Source organism: Schistocerca gregaria, chromosome 6 (assembly GCF_023897955.1).
Source record: "Schistocerca gregaria isolate iqSchGreg1 chromosome 6, iqSchGreg1.2, whole genome shotgun sequence".
Classification (NCBI taxonomy): Eukaryota; Metazoa; Arthropoda; class Insecta; order Orthoptera; family Acrididae; genus Schistocerca; species Schistocerca gregaria.
Window position 1 is genome coordinate 272323296 of NC_064925.1, and position 19098 is coordinate 272342393.

Here is a 19098-nt window from a genome sequence, read left to right on the forward strand (position 1 = left end):
CACACGAAAAAAATTTGTATAATTCAAAGTTGAGTATTTTCGAGGTGGACATTTGCTGGTACTAAACTTAGCCCGTCACGCCAGCCCCCTGGGGGTGGGGTGGTAGACAACTTTAAAATTTCAAATGGAAACCCCCATTTTTGTTGCAGAATCAGATTCTACATAAAAAACTACGTACATTTTGTCTTAAACATTTGTTTTGATTCTTGTTAGTTGGTGCTGTAATTCAAGAAAATCCCTGTCTCGTTTTTGCGTGGCAAATGGTTACGGATAAATGAAAAATACTTATTTACTACGTAAATTTTGATTCGCCAAAACTAAAACTCACGCTTTCTCAACTTAGGGTGTGGTTTGATAGAGAGGAATTAGAGTTTTACAAATGTTGACCCAAATATTAATTTTTTCCACAGATTCGGATAATTGTTGTTTGTTTCGTGGTCATGAGGCCACACAACTTTTAATTATTAAACAAATCACCTGACTAGCTAACTAACTAACCAAACATCCTACTTACTAACGAGTGAACTCATTTTTATTTATCTGTAACCAATTTCCACGCAAAAATGAGAACAAGGATTTCATTGAATTACAGCGCCAACTACCAAAAATCTGTAAGACAAAATGTACATAATGTTTTATGTAGAATCTGATTCTGCAATAAAAAATGGGAGTTCCGATTTGAAATTTTAAAGTTGCTTCCCTCCCCACCCCCAGGGGGCTGGGGTAGCGGGCTAATTTTAACACCAGAAGATGTCCCTCACGATCTTTGGATTCTACACATTTTTTTATGTGAAACTTATTTTTCGATCTATTCTGGTTTGTCAACTTTAAATTTACACCCTGTATGTAGCATATCCCTCTCCTATATCCAGTGTTTAAATTAAAATCCCCCATAAATTCCATTTACTTCCACCGTAAAATTCTTCTCTAAGCATATCTACAAAATCGGTGAAACATTGATAAATGAATACGAAATATGTGGGTATAGGCAACGAACTGTAATTGATTTGTTATTGTTGGTTTCCCTGGAAAAGGAATGAGATATTTTTCCATGTGGTACACCCAGACACAGTAGCCAGTCGCTAACAGCTTAGTGAAGTGTACATTGGGCCTCTGGAGTGTTATTCCCACAACGTAAACCACTGGATACTGGAAGACACTACAAGTTTTAACAACAATATTCTGTAGTGAAAAACTGATGACTTTACCCTATAGTAGACTGCCAACATCGAAAAAACGGCGCTACTGCATGTGAATTTTTCGTTTTGAAACTAAAATCACGATTCTTTAATACTACTCACGTTTTTGAAGAAAGTATTATCTCTTGTGGAATAACAGTATTTGTGGGGAACAGTATTAGTTAATGTTCATTTCTGTTTATTAAGACCAATGGAACAACAAGACCCGCATCACCCAATCCGCAACAAGTTGTACAATATAACTATGCCTTTTTTAATCGGATACAAATGGAAACAGTGGTTTTTAAACAGATTTTTTATACCTTGTAATTTACTAGTAAAGGCCATCAACATCTAAAAATCCGCTATCACGTTATTACGCTCCACTAGCATTTACAGTGCATGTGGATCCATCCATTCACCATTCGTATCAGAACTTTTTTCCATATACTCTGCATAAAAGAGGCCTGCTTACACATCGACTGCAGACTCCCCTTTTTCGAGTAACGGTGTAGTTTTGCTTTGTGGCAATTGATTTCGCCAACATGAGCATTTTTTTTCGTTTTCTGGCCTCAAATATATTCCACATCATCTAAACTGTAAGGAGTGTAAGGAGTACATTCTTTAATAGGGATCGAGCTTACTCTGTGTACATTTTGTTAAATCAGAGGTCTTAAGAAAAAAGCACCATTAATTGCTATTATCCTCCACAAATACTGTTATCCCACATGAGATACTTAACTTCTTTGTTTATATTCCACGTGGATTACAAAGCATTAGAGACGCACAGTCACAGATCACTGTCGTAGAGTTACCAAAAAACTCTGTGTAATTATAGTCACCCGAAGAATATAGCTGTTTTTTTGCTAAAGTGATATACTAAACATCAACTTTGTATATCGAGACAGATAATACCCAGAAGATCAATTCTTAAAGTAATTAGACCATGACCTTAACACTTCCCTCGAAAACACTGACCATTATTAAAGAATCGTCATTTTAGTGTCAAAACGTAAAATTGACATTAAATCCTCCACTTTGTCTACATCAACAGGATTCCGTATGTTTCAAAAAACAACAATTTATTACCTATTGTCATTAAGACTTGCTGTACCACCGGCAACAATAGTTTGCGATGTGGGGATAGTACTGCAGGGGTAATATATACATTCTACTAAGTTAGTAACGACTTGATGCTATATGTTACTGTATTCCATGGGAAAAATCTGGAATCAAATATAACTGCAGAAAGCAACAATTATATATCAACTATAATTCGTTAACTATAGCTATATGTTTAATATTACTTTAGTAACACTATATCGATTTTAAACGTATGCTTAAAAAAGCTTTTTACAATAGAAATAATTGAAATTTGCACGTGTTTTAATTTAAGCACTAGATTTAGGAGAGGGATGCCATCATACATTTGTACTTTAGTAGTGGGAAGATTAGGCATCTTGTCATGAGGAAACTGAGAACTATGCTACGAAGGAGAGACAATGTGGCATTGAGAGGAATATTTGGAAAAATTGACACTGGGGACTACTTCTAGAAAATATTAGGAATATTCTGTAATTCTTTCGTGTAGATGACTTTCCGTTTATGGATCTTTATGTAATACAGAATTTTAGCAAGGATTTTTAACAAACTGGAGATGTGTGACTAACTAACATCGAACCCCTAGTTCTGTGTAAAGGAAGATGACTACCAGGAAAATAAAAATGTTATAGTAAATAACTATAAGGATGTTCACAAAGGCGAGCTCAAACCGTAAATATATGTAATGTACTTATACTTCAAAACACAAACCAAGCAGTGAACAAATTTAAGCGACCCATCTTACAATGTAACATGATACATGATTAATACGAACTTTTAGATCTTCCTCAATAAAATTGTTTTAAGCTACATGTTTAACTATGGAAAGGATTATCCATGTATGACCGCAGCTTATAAAACAGCTGCTGCGCTTTATTTAACAGCATTCTGCAATTTGTGCACTGGGGCAATCCGAAAATCGACTGGTGCACAAGTTAATCTTCCAGACAACCAACCCCGAGAAAAGATTATAAACTATATCCCACCTATATATATATATATATATATATATATATATATATATATATATATATATATATATATATATATATATATAGCCACATGAGTATCAATATTGTCGTAACTTGGTTGTTCTGTAGCACTGAAGAGTATGGTTTACCTATTGACACTGACGTGGTAACAAATGATAGTTTGCATACAGTAGCAAGCGAGGTGTACACAGTCTTTCTAAGTAGATTTACCTTCTTCGGTGTCATATAGCGGAAAGACAGCAGTGCCTTCTGGACAGGCCACTGCTGTGGTAATATCCGTCAGGGACCTCTTCTTTTATTTTGTTTCGGTGATTATCATACAGTTTCATCCGCCTTTGGTGTATCGAAATTTTCCCTGATTGATATTAATCTGGTGGACTATTAGGGATAGTGTAAACCACTGACTTATCTCACAGTACTAGCATGACTTCAGTAGCAGTAATAGAATTAAACAGATTTTTGGATGCTGGAGGTGTACATTGCAGCAGGAGTAGCTTTAGAACATTCTCCAAGCAGCAAGCCAGTTCTCGGATTCCTTTAGAGTCACCAAAATGGGCCCTGGGCCGGCCTTGTGCCGCTAGCGGCTAAGCAAGAGGGTGGGAACGCCATGGCTGAACTCGAAGTGACACTTCTTTAGGAAATGGTGGCGCCGGGCATCCTGGCGCTGGCCTAACCGCTTCCTTAGCGAGTGGGAATTTTGTGGGAGCCTGGTCTCCCTATCCCATGAGCTGGTCCAGGCAAAGCAACGTCGGCTTGGCGCCCAGCTAAAACAGCGGTGAGACGGAACAACGAATTTCTCCGGATGTCGGATTTCTTAGGTGCCACCACGCCCCGCCGAAACAGCGCCCACTAAATCGTTTTATGCACTAGACGGAGCTTGTTTTCACTAGGAAGCTTCCCTCATATTGTTTGCTGTTTCTTCAGAGAACAGAATGTTTAGTTCAAAAATGGTTCAAATGGCTTTGAGCACTATGGGACTTAACATCTACGATCATCAGTCCCCTAGAACTTAAAACTACTTAAACCTAACTAACCTAAGGACATCACACACCACCTAGCCATCATGAGGCAGAGAAAATCCCTGACCCCGCCGGGAATCGAACCCGGGAACCCGGGCGTGGGAAGCGAGAACGCTACCGCACGACCAAGAGATGCGGGCTGAATGTTTAGTGCACCGCAGTGGTTGACTGAGGAAGATCAGGTCTTCTTGCTAGAAAATATGATTGGCAAAGTAACCAATGCTGGACCATGATAGCTTAATTCGAGAACATCGGGAGGAATGGCTGTTTTTCATAAGGGTTTCGACTAAAAGGGAGAGACGAGGAATGGCTTCTCGACCATCGCGACGGACAGTCGCTAGAGTTCTTTCGATTCTACGGAGGGAGAGCAGTTAGCTGTAAAGACATCCGGACACATCGCTGATGTGAGACAATCTCCAGTGGATGCGGTGGTCATTTCCCGCTGTACGACACTTCAGCAGAGCCCGCACGCTGACAACAGTGTCTCGTCTTTCACCGGCTGTATCAGTAGTGTTGCACAGCTTCGGCAAATTCAGAAGCCTATCAATCGTTTCCATGAGCGTCTTTTTTCATAGAAGCTGTACTCGCAGTTGTCACTCCCAGTATCCTTTGTATATTTAATTGTATCTTGACGTGAGAGACCAATCAGTGGAACAATACGGCAGAGAGTGCTTACCTAGACAGACATGCATCCATTCACAGTAGCCAGTCTCATTTACACGTAAATTCCAGTTATATTCCACTAAGTCTATAGCCAACCAACCTGGGTTCATGTCAATGACATGTTACACAGTTGAAGTTTCTGTTTGTATGTTTGTTGTCTCTTGAACTTGATATTAGTTAACAAATCTCTTTGTGATACCATAGATCTTTGTCATTAATTTTTCAACGACACTCATTCTCACTACTTATGATGTCATTTATTTTGCTGTGGGTTTGAAGTAATTAAATTAATTGTATGTCTAGTTAGACAACTCAGGGGTGATCCACACAGGGGCCTCTAGTGTCAGATTTCCGTGATTTCAGTCGATAAATGTGGCACCTCTTGGGTACTGAGGTTACGACTTTTTAGTTGTTTGACAAATGGCCCAGAACCTCACTCATAATCGCTTATTAGATCCATGAAGGTTATAGAAGTTCGTAAAGATGTAGAACTAAGAAAACAAATTTAGTAAATCATAAACAGTTGTTTGCAGAGAAGATTCCGTCTATAGCGTATCTCCCTAAATAATTCTACCTTAACGGCTGTGTACAAGTATATGTGTTCAGCCTAATAATTTGAACACAGATCACAACAAAGTAACTTCTGTTCCATATTTCGTAGTGACTTTACAGGACATTTTTACTGGACTATCAAAAAAATTTTTCTTCAGAGTTTTATGTGTTAGGTTACCTGAACCACATTGCTTGATGTTATACCACCTGACCTTTCAGATGGCATTTAAAAGCTGATTTACACCAAATAGACGGTTTTCAGTTGAATAGTATTATGGCGATTTTAAAGTAAAATGTTCCATAGACAAAAAGTCAAAGTTAACTTCTTCTGTTTGGCTTTCATAGTTATTTATGAAACATTATGTCAACCAAGCGGTGGTCAGTCTTGAACACACTTTTGAGCTCTCTGCTAGAAGTCACAGACGTTTTCCGGTCACATCCACCTTTTTAACAGCAGAGTTCAACATTAATCCTTGAGTTTTGTTAATATAGACAGGTTCTTATAAATATCCCAAGAAGAGAATGTCCAGGCCAATAACGTCGGCGAGCTTGTTCACCATGGCATGTAATTTAAAAAGAAATGAGGCGTCCAGGGAAAACGTTCCTCAAGAGTCTCACATATGATCTTGCAGAGTGCGGTGCTGCACTAATCTGATAAATATAGGTACTGCTTGTGTTTCTCTGCTTGTGTTTCTGACGGAAACAACGTGTACAGCATGTGTATGTAACATTAGGAGACCTGCGTTTGTACAGAACAATTTAATAATTTGTAATGAGAACAATCACACATATTCATTGTCCACCAACTGTTGTTAATTTAAAATAACATTATTCACTATCATACTTCTATTATTATTTCGCACATTTTACCAAAAAATCATTTAATATAGGATCCTGTGAAAGTGTTGCAATGTTCTATCATTAGAAAATGAAGTGAGACAAAAAATAAACAGCAAGTTCTTTGACTTTGACGCAACTGTTGTACTGATAATAGAAACAAATTTTATCTTATTAACCAATGAAATAGTTATTTCTTACACTCTTTATGGGAGCACAGAACTTATACTTGCTATGTTAATGCAGGTAATAGATACTAAAAAGTAATGGCTTAAGAATTCTTAAGTAACAGTGTAATAATTCTAGGAATAGCCTCTAACTTTTCCTTTGTTTCTTTTCAGGTTGTCAATGTGTCCTATTCATTCTTCGCCATTCTTCGAAATTTCAAGGATGACCAAGAGTAGCGAAAATTTGTCTTAATACTTTGTTGTGTTACAAAACTATGACATGAATAACACCAATTAATATTATGTAATGAAGACTTGTATCCTTTATTTAAAATAATAAGTGATGTCCAAATCATCGTGTCAAGTGAATAGCTCAGTGACACTGTGAAATTAATGCCACAAACCTATTCCAGCCACAGCTGATAAAACATGTTCCATGGTATGTGTAACATTTCCAATTCATCATCAATACATACAATGTACTATTGGCAATAATGTACGTAAAAACTTCACTGCAAATGCTTACTGTTACAACCTTTCCTAAATATTCTTATGAGGCATATGTGTTACCTTTAGAAATATTGTAATGACTGAATTTATCCTTCATTTTAGCTTTCATGCTGCCAACTTTGCAGAGCTTTGTTGTCACCCTCCTATCCAGCATAGATTCAACCAAAGATCATTGCAAGTCCGTTGTCTGACCACTTTCTCATACCTGGAGTAAAATATGTTTCTAGGACCATTATTTTTTATGTTCCTTTGTGAAAGATCTTTGACACGAGGTGTGCTGTAGTAGAAATCGTTCAGTTTTTCCAGCTTCTCTTGAATCATGTAATACTTCAAATAAGAATTACCTATAAAGAATGTATGAAGAGTACACAGGGAAGTCGAACAATTAAGACTTTCTTCTTCATAGGCATATAGTTAATATTGTCTTCTGTTTTGTATCACAATTTTATGAGAGTTTAATTAAATAAATTGCTTGGAATTATTATTCAGGCTAAAATAAAGTTTTGCCTTGTGACACCAGTGACATCTGGATACCACGCTTCTAAACAAGTAGGAAGAATTACTACAACTGGCTATTACATTATTATGATACTTTTTACCTGTCAGTCAGTAAACTGATAAAAAGAACTTTCAGCGAGCACTACTGTTATATATGTATGCAGTAGACAGAGCGCCACATCAAGTTCATTTCCTTTCAGTGATGGCTCAGAATGTGAAATGGGAGCTATATAAAAACTCAATACAATCTCAAAACCAACATCAGTAGTTTGATACTTTTAGTCGTCTTAGGTAATACTGGAAGTGACTCTCATAAAGTTACAGAGATTGTTAATACCTGCAATTTATTTCGCGCTAAGATGAAACTGCACTCTTATACCCGCCATTATGTGTGATTAATTATTTGCTACGTCTACTTATGCTACGGAAAGTATTTCATGACGAATACTGAAAACCACTAAATGAAATTAATGTAGTTTATTCCATCATATAAAGTTAGTGGTTATGTGTTATCACATTAATTACGACACCTAACAACTATAGTCACCGCAAAAGCTATTGAAACTTATTAATCAGTGGCGAGAAATACAGGTTTACACAAGAATGCAAACTAGTATTTCTCTAAAGTATGAATTTAAGTTCACAGCGGACTTCGGTTTGCAACATTCAATATTTAATAATTTCAGTACCCTCATAGCAAGTTTTCTACAAAGATACAGTTCTGTACTGAGTTAACCGACAATGGTTATCTCTGTATTAGTCTGTATAGCGTTTTGATTCCATGTAGTCACAGCCCGCATAGCGGTGAACACTGGGTATCATGGTTGAAGACACATGTTTGTTTACTATCAGTGTTTGCGGAAGGTCTTGTGCTGTGTGATGGAGCGATTGTACATTAGAGGCTCGACGGGTTGGTAAGATATAGTTTGATGGTGTGCTGGATTAGCACTTTTGTAATATATGTTTGTTATTCTTATACAGATATCGTTTAGTTCGTGTGTAATTATCTTCTTAATTCGCATCACAATGTCAAAGGTACAGTATGTCACTGAACTTTGATGACTTGGAAGCGTATCTTACATGTGACAATCTCGTGTTTGTTCTGCTATGTGGTACGGAATCTGTTTGCTGTTGATTCACCGGAATGGCTAAACGTTTAATTTCGTCACAATTCTTACCGACTGATGTTTTTTAGTGTTTGTGAAAAGCATAGACTTCGCTGTCTTTGATTTTCTGTCAAGCTGAATCTCTGTGTCCCAATGTTTTCTGAGTATTAATGATAGATATGCAATCATGGTGTAGCTATTTATGGAGACAATTATTTGGATTTATATTCAAATCAATTTTTCCTTTCCAAAACGGCCCTATTTATATCAACGTACTCTCAGCAATTGGCATACAAGATCTCTATGCAGAATATACTACTTGCCTTCAGCAATAGTAAAATTATTCTACATTTTTTACTACACTTAATGTCAAAAGTGAGTCAACCACTACGACCATTGTATTTGTCATTTCTATGAATGATTTTTCAGCATAAAAGTTAGGTATCTGATCTGACAGAGCTGGAAGTGTCACACTCTTTTCTCCTATAGAAAGTGCAGTTACTTGCTGATGAATCTCCATAACAGAACAGGTCCACATGCCCACAGCACATCACACCGCTATAAGCCACTATCCTTACACATTTTCATGCAAACTAAGAAGATTGTTACGATTACTCAGGTTCATGTAAATTCAGATTACTTTTACTCTGTCCATTATAAATAATTTCATAGGGTATACATTGTCAGTCTATGTAATATTATATAAATTTGTAATCAGATCACATTACTAGATCTAAATATAGCGCACGTGAGAACATCTCTTTGAATTCAGGGCATATCTGGTCTTACTGTAATGGGTAATCTAATTCAAAACCCACGAACATTACAGACTTAAATACAATTAATACAAGGAAATCTTAGTGTCACCGTATTTTTGTGAAATATGAGTACTAATGATAACATCAGTATGTCAGCAAAATTGTATGTAAAAAAAGAAAAAAATGCTAAAAATGTTTTAAGCTGCAAGTCGAAGGAAACACTCTTAGAAATAATAGTGTGATTGTTGGTGGTACATGTACTGCACGTTTCTTTATATGTTGGAGACCCGCCATAAATTGCATATACTTGAGGAGTAATTTTACACGTTAAAATGAAAGAAACAAATCAAAACTTTTATCAAAGTCGGAAACGTGATGGTACGCATTTCTCCTCCTTACACGAGGCATCACAACAACGTTTCACCATGCATAGCCGGTCAACTGCTGTTTGTGTATGAGAAATCGGTTGGAAACTTTCCTCATGTCAGCACGTTGTAGGTGTCGCCACCGCCTCCAACCTTGTGTGAATGGTCTGAAAAGCTACTCATTTGCATATCACAGCATCTTCTTCCTGTCGGTTAAATTTCGCGTCTTTAGCACGTCATCTTCGTGGTGTAGCAATTTTAATGGCCTGTAGTGTATTTCCAACGTTAATGTAACTGCGAGGTAAACCATTGAAAGCTGGTACATTAATAACTAGTGTAACTGCCACAATGTTGCATGCAAGAAAAAAGCCCTGGATGCATTGTGTGTTACATGTGCTTGTCAGTTCGTGGCATGAAGCACCACGCCTGTCGCACTTGGTTGTTCAACACAGGGACCGTTATTGCTGTTTGTGGATGCCGCTGGAATTAAATTCCGATGATGACCCATATGTGCTCGGTTGGAAACGGATCTGGCGATTGAACAGGCCAAGACAACATGCCGACACTCTGTAGAGCATGTTGGGCTACAACAGCGGTATGTGAGCGACTGTTATGTTGCAGCGCACCACGTCGAATCACCAGACTGACTTACAATTTGCAGTCACGTTGCCGCGGATAACCATGAGAGTGCTCCTGCCGTCATACGAAATCGCACCACAACACCTGTATACCTAGCACAGAGGCAGGAATTGTTGAGGTCTCCTAAATGGACCGGGTATACGCTACATAAGAGAGGCTGCTATTTAAGTAGTTGTCTTTGTACAGAGGGCACACAAGGTTTTTTTTTTCTTTTTTTAGGTTAGACCACTCCTATCCACTTCAGATAACTATGTCTATAGGTGACTGAAGTATTAGCTTAAGATTCAAAAAAAGTGCCCCCTATACCCCGCCCCCCTCCCACTAGCAGGCGAGGGTACCAAAGTCCTAGCTGTTAATATTCCAACCATTCCCAGCAAACTGTCAGAGTTTTCTGAGCTCGAGAAAAGTAGCGAAGCTCACATAATGCTGGCACAGAAAGGTGGTTAAAACCCGAAACATGATGCAGACCTGTTGAAAGCCTCCCATAACAAATCCACCAATTCCCAGACTGACAAGAATTTTACTTCTCCTAGTATCACGACAGTAATGCAAATCAGACACGGTCTGGCACTCATCTGGCAGTAGCAAGCGACAATTTTCAGCAAAAACATGAAATACTTTGAAGGTTTACTCCTTAATGTCACAGCATTAACAAAGCCACATTCATTCTCAACAAGAGGAACTACAGTCGTCCAGAAACTCAGTTTAGTTCATTGGCAGCTTACTTACTGAAATATGATTTCCAAATACTTCCCTGATTTGGTCCCAATAGTGAAATATCCTGCCCAACGCTCATACTAATACATAGATCAAACTTTACACTCACTGTGAGTTAGTCTGGTGCAACGTGTTTCCCCACACTCACATCAACATACTGCAAACAATCCTAAATCAGATTAAGCTCGTAATTTTGGTTTAACTTCTACTGCGTGAGCATTATGTTCAGCCGAAGTCTCCCTCTCAATTGCAATGCTATTTGAATTCTGGTGATCCCTAACAACCAACTTGCAACTCTCTTACTCTTTTGTTTTCTTAATTTTGTAATAATACAATAACACTTGAAACTTGTTCTTGACCCTCCATAATAACTTCATGACTAGGCTTCATCCTCAGTCTCCACAACCGATCTGTCTTATTCTTTTCACATTTCTCCCTTAAATTCTGAAAGTCTCTTTGTAACTCTTTATTCTGCTTATTAATAGTGTCCTGAAATTTAATCGAAACTTCCTAAAAAAGGACAAGTTTTATCTTCAACAGTAGAAATTCACTTATCGAAATCTGAATATCTCTCTACTCTTAATTGTATACTAAGAACAGTAAATTGCCCTACCAAACCATCACCAACAGATTTACATTTTTGTTCAATGCTGTGTATCTGTCCCCGTACAGTAATAACAGTAGTTTCTAATTTCTCAGTTAACTCTCTTGAATTAGCCTCTACTCATTCTCTTAATTTCTCACCCAACTCTTTACTGCTAATCTCCAGATTCTACCAAATCCACGTACAATGAATCCTGCTCTTTTGTATAATCTCTCGCCTAATTCTTTGTTACTAGCCCTGTTATTGGCGTCTACAAACGCCACCAAACTATGAAAGAATTATTGATCAACACTAAATTTAGGAACTGAATTACCATCATGTGGCTTAATTTTAATAGAACAAGCTGTATTTGCCACAGAAGCACCTACTGATATACCACAACTACTACCAGACGCCAGTGGCTAAGTCACATCAGAAACAACAGTTCTCTCTCTCTCTCCCTCTCTCTCTCTCTCTCTCTCTCTCTCTCTCTCTCTCTCTCTCTCTCTCATTAATATCTCTTCCTCTAACATCCTCTACTTCAATAATTGATTTATTAACCAAATCACTATAACACACACTCACCTCACTGCGTAGCAGCATTGCACGGTGCATTCAAGTTCTAAGGCCTCCGATTTTTTTTCTAATTAACTACTCACCCGAAATAGATGAAACTGGCGTTACTTCTCATCGTAATCTCCTTGCAGACGTACACATTTTTCACAACGCTGACGCCACGATTCCATGGCAGCGGCGAAGGCTTCTTTAGGAGTCTGTTTTGACCACTGGAAAATCGCTGAGGCAATAGCTGCACGGCCGGTGAATGTGCGGCCACAGAGAGTGTCTTTCATTGTTGGAAAAATCCAAAAGTTACTAGGAGCCAGGTCGAGTGAGTTGGGAGCATGAGGAATCACTTCAAAGTTGTTATCACGAATAAACTGTTGCGTAACTTTAGTTCGATGTGTGGGTGCGTTGTCTTGGTGAAACAGCACACGCGCAGCCCTTGCCGGACGTTTTTGTTGCAGTGCAGGAAGCAATTTGTTCTTCAAAACATTTTCGTAGGATGCACCTGTTACCGTAGTGCCCTTTCGAACGCAGTGGGTAAGGATTACGCCCTCGCTGTCCCGGAACATGGACACCATCATTTTTTCAGCGGTGAATCTGTGTGCTTCCATTGAGCTGACTGGCGCTTCGTTTCTGGATTGAAAAATGGCATCCACGTCTCATCCATTGTCACAACCGACGAAAAGAAAGTCCCATTCATGCTGTCGTTGCGCGTCAACATTGCTTGGCAACATGCCACACGGGCAGCCATGTGGTCGTCCGTCAGCATTTGTGACACCTACCTGAATGACACTTTTCGCATTTTCAGGTCGTCATGCAGGATTGTGTGCACAGAACCCACAGAAATGCCAACTCTGGAGGCGATCTGTTCAACAGTCACTCGGCGATCCCCCAAAACATTCTCTCCACTTTCTCGATCATGACGTCAGACTGGCTTGTGCGAGCCCGAGGTTGTTTCGGTTTGTTGTCACACAATGTTCTGCCTTCATTAAACTGTCGCACCCACGAACGCACTTTCGACTCATCCATAACTCCATCACCACATGCCTCCTTCAACTGTCGATGAATTTCTATTGGTTTCACACCACGCAAATTCAGAAAACGAATGATTGCACGCTGTTCAAGTAAGGAAAACGTCGCCATTTTCAGTATTTAAAACAGTTCTCATTCTCGCCGCTGGCGGTAAAATTCCATCTGCCGTACGGTGCTGCCATCTCTGAGACGTATTGACAATGAACGCGGCTTCGTTTTAAAACAATACGCATGTTTCTATCTCTTTCCAGTCTGGAGAAAAAAAATCGGAGGCCTTAGAACTAGCATGCACCTCGTATGTCGTCTCCCTCCTGACGTTTCCCAAAACATGCCATTTTTGTTTTCCCCTGACTAACTGTAGGCTTCTTCTTCATACACTGAATAATAACACCACAAGTATCAAACAACAACTTTAAATCGAATCCTCAGAACACAAATCCAACAACAAATTTCACAATTCCAATTTGCCTTAAAAAATGAAAAATCAGCGACTAAATCTCGAAAAACTCTTTTCAAAACACTAATTATCAACATCACTGCTGAAATTTCATCTCAGTTCCATACAACAGTATCAGAATCAGCAATAGTCAAAAGCATGAGGATGCAGAAGGCAATGCAAGCTACTGCATTAAAGACAGATAATGCTTATCCACAGGACAAGTGGCCTGCAGCTGAAGGAGTGTCACTGGCAAAAGATTCCAGACTAGCTCCAAATTCAGATCACTGGAGGGAGACTGTCAAGGGGGAGGCGACCATGAAAAAGATTGAATAACCAACGAAAGAATAACGTTCTACTCTTGTTCTTCATTAAAGCTATAGATACTGGGATAAGGAATACCTCGTAGGCAGTTCATTTGAAAAGCAGTAGACATCTCTAAAAGTGCAATAACAGAAGTTGGAAAGAAAAACATAGGTAGAAAGAAGGTAGCTGCGAAGAAACCATGCATACCAGAAGATATTCATGTCAGTCAATGAGAGAAGGAAGTACAAAGATATTCAGGGAAGTTAAGAAATACAGAAATACAAGTCACTTAAGAATGAAATAAATCGGAAGTGCAGGAAAGGTAAGGCAAAATGGCTACTTGAAAAATGGGAAGAAATCGAAAAAGAAATTATTGTCGTAGGCACTGACATAGGTGTAAAGAATACATTGAAGGCCGCTGTGAGGAGGAAGACTGGTCTGATGACGTTACACAAGAAGAAACAGGAGACGATATAGAAGAGATAGGGGACTTAGTATGAGAAACAGAATTTTAAGAAGATTTGGAAATCTAAAGATAAAAAAAGACAGAAGGGATAGATAATATTCCATCACAATTTCTAGAATAATTGGTGGATGTGGCCACCAGACCACTATCCATGTTGGTGTGCAGAATGTGTGAGACAGGCGACATACTATAAGACTTTCGGAAACACATCATCCATACAATTCCGAAGACAGCAAGAGCCGACAAGTGCGAGAATTATCGCACGATGAACTTAACAGCTCATTTTACTGACAACAATAGTATACAGAAGAATGGAATAGAAAATTAAGCATCTGTTGGGCGACTATCGGTTTGGCTTTAGAAAAGGTAAAGATGCAAGAGGCAGTTCTGATGTTGCGGTTGCTAACGAAAACAAGACTGAAGAATAATCAACATATGTTCATTGGATTTGTCACTCTGGAAAAAGCGTTCGACATTGTCAAATGGTATAAGGTTTTCGAAATTCTGAGAAAAACAAAGGTAAGTTATAGGGAAGGACGAGTAATACAAAATATGTTCAACAACCAAGAGAGAGAGCTATAAAAGTGAGAGACCAAGCACAAACTGCTCGGACTGAAAAAGAGTAAGACGCGGATGCTCTCTTTCGGTCCGACTGTTCAATCAACACTTGAAAGAAGCGATGACGGAAATAAAAGAAAGGTTTAAGAATGGAGTTAAAAATAAGGTGAAAGGGTAACACTGATAAGATTCGCTGACTACATTGCTATTCTCTGCAAAGGTGAAGAAGGATTTGTTGAATGTAACGGACAGTCTAATGAGTACAGAATATGGACTGAGAGTAAATCGAAGAAAAGTAAAAGTAATAACAAGTGGCAGAAATGAAAATACCGAGAAACTTAACATTAGAATTGGTGATCACGAAGTAGGTGAAGTTAAGGAATTTTGCTACCTGTGCAGCAAAATAACCCATGATAGACGAAGCAAGGACATAAAGAGCACGCTAGCAGTGGCAAAAGGTACTCGTGGCCAAGAGAAGTTTACTAATATCAACTATGGGCCTTAATTTAAGAGAGAAATTTCTGAGAATCGCTTGGAGCAAAGAATTATATGGTAGTGGAACATGGTGAAACCATAACAAAAGAGAATCGAAGCGTCTGAGATGATGCGCTACAGAATGAAATTAGGTGGACTGATAAGGTAAGTAATTAGGTCATCAGTCTGATCACCGAGGAAAGGAGTATATGAAAACCACAGGCAAGAAAAATGGACATGATTATGAGACATCCGTTAAGACATCAGAGAATAGCTTCCATGGTTCTACAGGGAGGTGCAGAGGATAAAATCTGTAGAGCAAGACAGAGATTGGAATACGTCCAGCAAAAAATTGAGGACATAGGCTGGAAGTGTTATTCTGAAATGAAACGTCTGGCACAGAAGAGGAGCTCACGGCAGGCAGCATCAGATCAGTCTAAAGTCTAAGGAGTCAGGGAAAGAACTTAAAATTGAACAAAGTACTATTGCAGAAACACACTCAAGAGTATTCATAAAAGTACTAACGAACGTCTACAGAAGTTCAAATAATGATAATACTTCAGATCCTGTTTCACATATAAGTTTTCACGTCCCAAGTACCTGTCTCCCAGTCAGTGATGTAAATTATATTATGCTCAACATTTTAACATCCTGTACTTGTCTGTAAATGCCTCTGCCTCCTTAGTCAACTATGTGTGTCAGTATGTTCATGATCAGATTCCAGCTGGGGAGGGCTGAATCTTCTCAGGCCTGCATCTTCACAAAATTAACTCTCTAGGAAATATTGCACCAAATCTGTCTCACAACATTAATAATTTCTGTAGAAACCCCCATGGTTCCGCTTACTAAAATCTTATTCACAAAACTGAACAGATATAGCGATTCGGACGCTTTCCTCTAAAAACAGAACTAAATTCGAGTGAGCCAACATCCTTGTGAGAAAGTAGACATTCGACACAGCAAGGTGTGTACATGAAAACTAAAATCAGCACTGCAAAAAGAATTTCTACCTTCAAAGCACAAAAAATATTATTTCCACACACTACAAAATACCTACGATATAATATGGAGAAATCCAGCCAGAATATAATACAATTTCATTCTTTATTCCTCAACAAAAAATCTCCTATTCGTGGAACTGAACGATATAAGAGACGAGAGTCAATTGTATATTTAAATCTGAATAAAATTTTCAGGTACAGTTCAGTGAAGCTACATTCCATCAGTTCACCACACTGGATTGCTTTAAACCTCTCAATGATCACAAATAGCCGGCGTTCTTAACTCTGTGGCACTGTACTTCACCAGCACACTTTTAACCTCCTTAATTTCAAACTCCAAAATACAGGTAAAATGTAAATAGTAAAATAATTGTAAAACAGGTATGTAAATATGAAGTTACGAGTTCTCACCAAAAGTATTGATACTATAAGTGAAAAATTTAAGTAAAATGTTGAAAAGCACATACAAAACTAGACACACAAATTCTATGTCTAGGCATGGTGGGACAACAGTGAATCAGTTTAGACGACAGCATGAAAAACAGTAAATTATCAGAAAGATACAGAATCAGATCATGGCAGCCGTCGTCAAAATCTTCAACTTGGGATGGCACTGACACACGAAACACTCAGTGCAATTATATATAATGACAATGAAGGAGATAAATATCCTCGCAGTGTCACCACAACGGAAAGATGTGATAAAACAAAGACTACCGCCATAATTAGTGGTATCAGACCTTGAAACTTTCAAGTTATGCAAAACGTAAAATTCTCATGCCGCAGAGAAAAAATTATCTAACACATACCCATGTATTTCAATGAGTCACTGGAGATGAAAAGATGTGGGCTTCTATTATTATAAAATAAATATTACACAGTAAGCACTGTTTTCTAAAGGCATAGAACCAACCTGGACATGTGTTAGCTATGTCCTTGCACATGATGTTCGGAAGGTTGCTGTGCGGTTACAACATATGTTGGAAATTACGTCCAAGTCCCGCTATACAAGTTTATACTCGCTTAATTTGATTGGAAAACGCTTTCTGCAGATCTGATTGTGGTATGCTTCTCATGTACAAAGTTATTTCAGGTTTTAAGTTACAAAACATGCGTTGGCGTTGCAATACACTATAGATTTCGTTGTTCCCCAGAGAAAAAGTTTAGAGTAAGGTCTGATATGACACGTTCCCCAAAAGACTCCTCCAGAAGACGCATAATGTTGTAAACCCTGAAACCATGATTTGTTGATTTCACATTCCTATATCTGGCTACTGAAATCATGGGCCATTAAACGATAACGTTCACTGCCCTAAATTTCTTAAAAAAATAACGGTCCAATAATGCGACTTCTGAATATTTTTACGCCAATTTCAATTTTCTGATCATACACTGGCGTTTCTAGCACAGCTCAGGGATTATAGAATGACTATAATCGCATGTCTTGTGTATTAATATGTCCACTGAGGTGGAATAACCCTAGTCAATAAAGAAGGTTACGTCATGAATATCAACGGTATCCCATTAATAAAAGATGCAAATCATATGCAGTAATGGAGTCACTTTTCGTGGCCCGCAGGTTTGAATTCTTGCTGTAACCTCATATAGGAATAACTTCATTGTTTGTCTAACAGCTTATGTGCTGTTGGAAGGCCGATAATTTTTTCTTGTGTCAACTTGCGCATTGAGTTTGCTGAGCTCTGCTGGTTTGAGTCGGAAATATCAACAAGTTCTTTTTTTACATGGTCTTACAGGACATCGGAATCTTACTCTGGGCCAATCTCTCCAAATTTCTCAATAAGCCGACAAACCACATTGCAATAAAATACAGCTGTTTCTAGGAATTATCAGTAAATGCCTCTTGCACTACCCCATGTATTTATCGCCTGGCCGAAACACACGGTCGACAAGAAAAACAACTGCCTCAGTCGAGAACATAATTTAAAAAGAAACTGAGCTCTAAACGTTAGATGTCACATTCAACACTTGTCATCAGTATAGGATTATCGCAGATTCTGGGCCGAAGGTTACTGATATCAGTGTCAGCTTTCCTGGGTTTCTGACAACATCGCATCCATATACTTGAACCAAGCCCTTCGTAGTATATTGATTGTGTGTAGTACTGAATCTTTGAAAATCAAAAACATGTCGCACATGGTTCTAACTGCAATTCCAAAACGAAAGGAAAACATTGCAATGGGTAATCTCGTGCTACAAAAAGCTCTCTTTCTAACCATGAAGTAAGTTTTGTTTTTGCCCTTACACTCAGTAGGATGCCGTACGTGTTACTGATCAGTTGATATCAAATTTCAGACTAACACTGATGCTGCTCTTATGAGTGCTGAGACTAAGACTGACGCGATTTATAGCTGGAAAACTGGATCCACGTAGAATCTATGCAGCATTACACCAGTAGCAACTGTACCTGATACATTACCGTTAATTAGCATATTATGAAAAGGAAGGCTGCTACTCACCAGCAGCAGTCCATGATGGGAGCGGCAGTTGGGTGCAGGTAAAGAGGAGGTTGGGGCAGGGAGGAAGGGATAGTGGGGTGGGGTTAGGGGATAGTGAAG

The 19098-nt window shown here is 38.5% G+C and overlaps 1 protein-coding gene across 1 annotated transcript in view; it reads left to right on the forward strand.

Annotated features, from left to right (window-relative positions):
* LOC126278845 (odorant receptor Or2-like) overlaps positions 1 to 7029 on the forward strand; it is a 146533-nt gene extending 139504 nt beyond the window's left edge. The window contains exon 8 of the mRNA XM_049979121.1: positions 6684 to 7029. Coding sequence (XP_049835078.1) covers positions 6684 to 6746 — 63 coding nt within the window. The 3' untranslated portion in view covers positions 6747 to 7029. The remainder of the gene's footprint in view (positions 1 to 6683) is intronic.
* The last annotated feature ends 12069 nt before the right edge of the window (positions 7030 to 19098 follow it).